Source organism: Rhagoletis pomonella, unplaced genomic scaffold (genome assembly GCF_013731165.1).
Source record: "Rhagoletis pomonella isolate Grant_MI unplaced genomic scaffold, Rhpom_1.0 Rhpom_scaffold_00001, whole genome shotgun sequence".
Taxonomy (NCBI): Eukaryota; Metazoa; Arthropoda; class Insecta; order Diptera; family Tephritidae; genus Rhagoletis; species Rhagoletis pomonella.
This window is the reverse complement of record NW_023458555.1, coordinates 31204537-31211234: the sequence shown is the minus strand read 5'-3', so window position 1 is coordinate 31211234 and position 6698 is coordinate 31204537. Positions and strand designations below refer to the sequence as shown.

Genomic DNA, 6698 nt, shown 5'->3' with positions numbered 1-6698 from the left:
AAGATTCTGATTAAAATGTTTGAAATTTTGCTGAATTTGCATAATTTTAATAATTTATGTAATGTACAAACGTTAATTTATATGATGTTTGTTGTATAACCAGCAAGGTGGTCTATGGGTCATTCCATTGAAAAGAGGAAAACGACAAATTCAAATATGCCCTCATTATCTCTATTTCAGTAGTAACTAACCTCTTTTAAATTACTACATTTTATTAAGTTGTGAGTAAATATTAAAAAAAATCAAAAGTTGAAATTTTTGTCTATGGAATCTTTATAATGCATAATTACTTTACACCAGTCACAAGGAGATGTCCCACCAGTCACAACTTTAAATATTTTTTAATATTTCTATGAAGTTCATATAAACCTCATTTTTATTGAAAACAAAAGCGTATAATTCACATTTTACAACACAAATACATCGTTCGAGAAAATTAAGTGTTTTGGCTAAAATTCATCTTTGAGTGCGCAAGGGTAAAATAGAGTTCTTTTCAGTGTCCCACCAGTCGCATTCATTCAAATGATTGTTACATAAAACTAAGAAATCGTTTGATATTTTTGTTAAAGCAATGTTATACATTAGTTATCGTTCTGTGTTAAAAAATATCTTTCGCTGTAAGTTCAGACGTCACGGTTAAATTTCACAATTGATCACATTCTGGAGTAAAATGCCCAACTAGTCACAATGGAATGGCCACGTTCAATAATACCAGATACAGATTCGAATACTTATATGTTTTATTTAATCTAGAAGTAATGGAATCCTGTCATTAATTAAATTACAGCTGTTGCACATGGAATGCCTTTGGCTGGACCAATGAACCCCGGCGGCCCAGTTATGGGCCCACCTCCCCCGCCTCAACTACAGAATACACAAGGCAACGGTCCGAATGGTAACATTTTAGCTGGTGCTGGTCATCATTCTCAAGCCAACTCACCTACAGACGCGTTGCAGCAGGTGCAGAACGCTAGTGGTGGTGGAAGTGGCGGCGTCGGTGTAAATGCTGGCGGCGCAGCAAATACGACTGCGTCAAACCAAGGCACATACTACGGACCACCAACCACATCACAGATGCCCAACGTGGCAGAGGCCAAGTTTAATGCTGCATTAAATAGCGCTGGACCAGGCGGTGGCGTACAACAGCCTCATTCACCACATTTACAACAAAACGGTTACGTAACGGGCGGTGGTGCGCCAGCAAACTACGTTCAACAAGTATCTGGTGCTAGTGGTGCTGGTGGTAGTGGTGCACAGTCAGCTTCGCAAACCAATGCCGGTGGCCAAGTTGTATCCGGTGGTACAGTAGGTGCCGGCGGCACATGGACTGGATCAAGTACGCTCACCTACACACAGTCAATGCAGCCGCCAGATCCACGCGCACATCCCACAGGTTATTGTAAGTCAAAACAAAAATCCTTACTTAAATTTCGTTTCTCAATTGCATTTGACATTTACAGGGAATGCACCGTTAAGTGGAGATATGAGTGGTAATCAACAACAACAGCAACAACCCCGTATGCTGTCTCGTCAACCAGCCCCAGAATATTGGTGTTCAATTGCTTACTTTGAGTTGGATACGCAGGTGGGCGAAACGTTCAAGGTACCATCAGCCAAGCCAAATGTTATTATCGACGGTTATGTTGACCCTTCTGGCGGTAATCGCTTTTGTCTTGGTGCACTCAGTAATGTACACCGTACAGAGCAATCGGAGCGCGCAAGGTAGGTCCAATATGCATATTTAAAAGAAGAGATTTTTTTTGCAATTGGACTTTGTTTAATATTTCATAGGCTTCATATTGGTAAAGGAGTTCAACTTGATCTACGAGGTGAGGGTGACGTTTGGTTACGCTGTCTCAGCGATAATTCGGTATTCGTACAAAGTTACTATCTCGATCGTGAGGCTGGCCGTACTCCAGGCGATGCTGTGCATAAAATTTATCCAGTTGCCTGCATTAAGGTGTGCTAATTAAAATACAAAGAAATTTACGAAACAAAATTCTCAAGAATTACTATTGCCCTGCAGGTTTTTGATTTGCGTCAGTGCCATCAACAGATGCATTCGTTAGCGACAAATGCACAAGCAGCGGCTGCCGCACAAGCAGCTGCCGTCGCGGGACTGCCTAGCTCACAAATAGGCGGTGCGCCACGAAGTGAGTGCAGGAGTTACACAAGGGTAGTCATCAAAGCTCGAAAACTTGCAATTTCGTAAATGTAATGACGATTATTAGCACAACTTTTTATATAAAAACATTTCGAGAGTATCCTTAATTTGGTATTCATTGAAACATTTTATGTAAGCTCGCAAAAATAGAGCTATGTAAAGTTGCGGAGCTTTCATGAAGACCACTTGTGATGCACCCACAATGGTTAATAAAATTCCTCTTTTAAACGCATCTTATTTAAAAAAATTTTAAATAAATCTATTTTGTAGATATTACTGCAGCCGCAGGAATCGGAGTTGATGATTTGCGCCGCTTGTGTATTTTACGCTTAAGTTTTGTTAAAGGCTGGGGACCTGATTATCCAAGACAATCGATCAAGGAGACACCTTGTTGGATAGAGGTGCATCTTCATCGCGCCTTACAGCTATTGGATGAAGTGTTGCATGCAATGCCCATCGATGGGCCGCGTGCGATGGCTTAAAATCAGTTATTCATCAGCCAAAATCCAAGATTAAAAACAAAAAAATTAATACGTTCAAAAAAGTTCAGTAAATAACTAAAGTTCAGCTCAATTCTTGACTGTGAGTCAGAAAGTAAGGAGAGGAAATTATGGGCAACGGCCATTTTGAATCATCACATTTTCCTGTTTCTTATTTTTTTAGTCTTACAAGTGAATTTTCGAGTTGTATTTAAGTTAGACGGATAAAGCAAGAAAGGCGGCGGCGGTTTATGTTTGTCTGTTTTGAAAGATTATAATGATGATTACACGAAAAAATTTTGCAAAGCCGTAGAATCATCATATTGGAAACTTATGTCTTTAATTTTAATCTGTTTACTGTCATGTACCCCTCTCATTAAAATGCAATAACTATTAAAAAGAAAAATGCAATCAAAAATGCTAAAGCAGCATAAACATGTTCTAAAAAAATAAATTTATATTTTATAAAAAAAAAAATCTGGCATGTAACTTTTAAACTGTGAAATTACCGTTAAGAAATCGTAAAATTCGAGATTGTACACATTTTTATTTTTTATGAACTTCTCTTTGTCACCATAGTGAATGTTGATGGCTTTGTTTTTATAGTTTCGTCAAAGCAACCATTTTTTGAGTGTTTCAAATTATTTTTAGGAATGTGTGATTAACCAAAAAAGAATAAAGTAAAAAATATTGTTTAAATTTTTCACTTTAAATGGGTTTTAATGCTTGAACTGGAAAAAATTAATAGGAAATATTAACATCAGTTTACACACAGAGACGTCAATATTTTTGAAGGTTAACCTTTCCTTGAGCGCATTCTCACAAAAAACTTGTAGGCCGTTAAAGATTTTCATCCCTATTGCGAGTGTTGACTAGTGGTAGATAAACAAATCTTAGGGCCGGTTACTCAATGTCTGGTTAACACTGATCTGCGGTTAAACATCGTTATCGCCGTTTTCGACTCCATGCATATAACAGGGAGTCGGTCTTCTAAAAACAAACAGTTGTAGAAGGATGAGCGACTTAAAATATTCACAGTCGCTTATTTGGGCGAGAAAAAGTTATGACTTTTCACAAAGCCGCGTCCATCCTCTTTCGTTTAGTAAGGGTTTGGGGGGCCACGCTCCCTCCCCCTCCTGCCCCACCCCAAAATCGTTGTGCAAGTAAGTAAACATTTCCGGCTTGGCCCAGCATAAAGCTATAGAGCCATTAACAAAATTATACAACATATACAAAATTTATAACGATTTATGTTTGTTAAAAATTAAGTTTATTGCAGTAAATCCCAAATTTTATATTCATTTATCAGGATTGGTTGATTTTTCCGACAGGGAATTAAGGGATGTCGGAAACCCATTCAAAATACATGGATCATTTAGTAGTACACATTTAATTAAAGATCTTACATTTTCTATATCAATAGCTGTGCTCAGAAATGCATCAAGCCAAAGCATCAATCTCTTTTAAAAGCCTTATTTGCGGAACTAAGATCCAATTCGGCATTTAACCATTGTTGCGCATATCGGACTTTTATAGGTTAGGAATAAAACAGACCGATGCTTTGGCTTGACGCACTTCAGAGCACAGGGTATCTTTTAAACTTACATCCTATTACAGTGCGCCAAAGGCATATTTTTAGTTTATCTATACTTCTCACAATGGAGCGTCACTTGTGCGTCCAACCATTTAATCCATTCCTCATCAACTATTCGCTCCAAGGTGACTTCATTAAATACCGATGATCGTGCAATTTCCATAAATTGCATTTTATTAAACATGCGCAAAGATTTTTCATTTTTTACACCAATTTTCGCTTCAAATTTTTTTATTTGTAAATTTTGTTGTGCATATTTTATCAGCAATAGCATTGCTTCCCATCCGTAGCCCTTCCCACGAACTTCTAGTTCAGCTATCATAATTTCAGCTTCAGCCACTTGTGAACGTTTCCCATCCTTGTCTTCACCTTCATCGTTTACTCTCAAGAAAAGGTTTGTATCACCAACCAAAGCATCTATCTCGTTGCCGGTTTGTTCATAAGCCGATCGACATAATACAAGAAATGTACATTTGTCCTCATCTTCGCGCCAGCAACGTTGCATCGCATATTCTTCTTCAAGCGTGAGAGGTTCGGAAGCTGTCAATTCCTGCAGTTCTGGTGATTTCATCCATTCATGATATTTTTGCACATGTTCTTCACAGTATGGAACTAATATGACCTTTTTGCCCACAATTTTTGTGTTTTCATTCAATCGCATAATTGAGAATGGTGGTAGCTTAACGAAATAGCTGTTAATCCAGGAAACAGGATATGAAAATAAATAGGAGTGCTCTCGTATTGAAAATTGTCCAAAATAGGTTCTTTCCCGTACAACCCGGACCGGATCCGGTAATTAGAGAATAAGCGAAAAATTTGCTCTCAAAAATGGAACAACGTCCAGACGTACGGGAACGCAGAACATTTCGTGCCCAGAATTTGATTATAGCCGATTCAAGTGGTTTTTGTTATCGACACTTAAGGGCGAAATACACCACACAAGCGGCTTAACAAACCAAGCGAAATATCCCTTTGCTTCAAGCCATTTGTTACTACGTTTATACGTAAGCTATTTGCAAATAAAAATAATTTGCAAATACCTATCTCACTGTTTATTCGATGGTGAAAAATTCTCTTTTAATATTGCCTGATTATAAAAAGGCAATAATATGACCATCGGAAACGAAAATAAAGTTAAAAATGGCAATAATCGGACAATGATTTGACGTATGCAGACAATAATTTTGACGTCTTGTGAAAGAAAGAAGAGAAATTCATACCAAAATAACTATAATAATTAAAGAAACGCTGATGTATATGTAATTTTGTATCTTTTTTAATTTTTAGTTTTTAGCTCAAATAGCTCGAGAGAAATGCGTACTTTTGCAACTTATAATTCAACGTTCTCGTTCGACATTTTGCTAAAAATGAATTGTCTTAATTATTGTCAGGACGCCACGCCACGGAGACAATTATCAGCGTTTTTGACAACTTATACGTATATCTTTATTGTCTTGACATCATTGTCCAATATAAACGCACCGTTAGTCTGTCACTGCTGACAGTTTTATAAAAGGCCCTACGCACGCATTGATTTATCCGCCAACCAGTTGACCAACCTGTTTAACGAAATTCCCTACAAACGCACCAACCAGTTGGCCGATTTTATTTGAGTGAGAGCTATGATAGGAATGCTTCTCATTTTCATGTATTTGTTATTGCTACCGCCCCCGTTTTCACAAATTATAGGCATTTTCACTAGCGAAACGAAACAAAAACACATGTTAACGTTAATGCGCCTTTAAAAAAAATGAAATCGCATTTTAGGTTGCCAATTTGTCTACACACGGAGCAACAAGTTAACCAATCTGCCTCTAAAATAAAATTTTTTGATTGTACTCCAACCTGACGAAGGTTTGCCAACTTGTCTACACGACTTAAGGGCTAACTAACTATAATATGAATGCGCTGCCGTAACTGACTGTCAGAAAATGAACGAAAAGTCTGTCAAATGCATAAGCAACATAGTGTAGACTTTTAGGTGGCTATATTTTACTTACATGTGTTCAGTGTTGCCACATTTATTAGATATAACAATAGCCACTATCAAGCAGTTTGTTGTAGATAACACAATTATAGTAACCTAGAAACGCCGAAGAACTGTTCGCCTTGCGAAACTTTCAGGATAACCTGGTGTTTCTTTCAAAGGTAAACGCTTACGGCCCACTTCCTAATGTAGAACCAGAACTTCTTTTGACCTGTGTTACATGTAGGACTGAATCGAAAAAGTTACCAAGTTGAAAAATAAGCTACCAAATTACCAAATATGATAAATATAGAAAAAAAATACCAATTTAGGTAAAAAAAATACCAATGCGGCAACACTGCATGTGTTTCATATGTACATACATACGTACGAGCACAAACAGCTGATTCCGTACGGAAGGTGCGATCAGTATCGCTCTTTCCTTACTGCAGAACTCCACAGGCGAACAGCGATGGCCTACCAACTGTCATTTTG

General features: G+C 37.6%; 2 protein-coding genes across 2 annotated transcripts in view; one reads left to right on the top strand and one right to left on the bottom strand.

The window, feature by feature from the left end:
• LOC118744012 overlaps positions 1-3286 on the top strand; it is a gene marked incomplete in the record, with an annotated part of 13967 nt that extends 10681 nt beyond the window's left edge. Inside the window, 5 exon segments of the mRNA XM_036476803.1 lie at positions 781-1399; positions 1461-1722; positions 1792-1960; positions 2027-2153; positions 2435-3286. Of these exon segments, the coding sequence (XP_036332696.1) occupies positions 781-1399; positions 1461-1722; positions 1792-1960; positions 2027-2153; positions 2435-2646 (1389 nt within the window).
• Positions 3287-3901: 615 nt separating this feature from the next.
• LOC118742648 (N-acetyltransferase 9-like protein) lies at positions 3902-5212 on the bottom strand. Its single transcript, XM_036474875.1, has one exon. The coding sequence runs from the start codon at positions 4896-4898 to the stop codon at positions 4284-4286; it is 615 nt and encodes a 204-aa protein (XP_036330768.1). The 5' UTR covers positions 4899-5212; the 3' UTR covers positions 3902-4283.
• Positions 5213-6698: the final 1486 nt, after the last annotated feature.

Excerpts from the sequence above, each read along its gene's own strand:
- LOC118742648 (XM_036474875.1), bottom strand. The coding sequence starts at position 4,898 with ATGCGATTGAATGAAAACACAAAAATTGTGGGCAAAAAGGTCATATTA.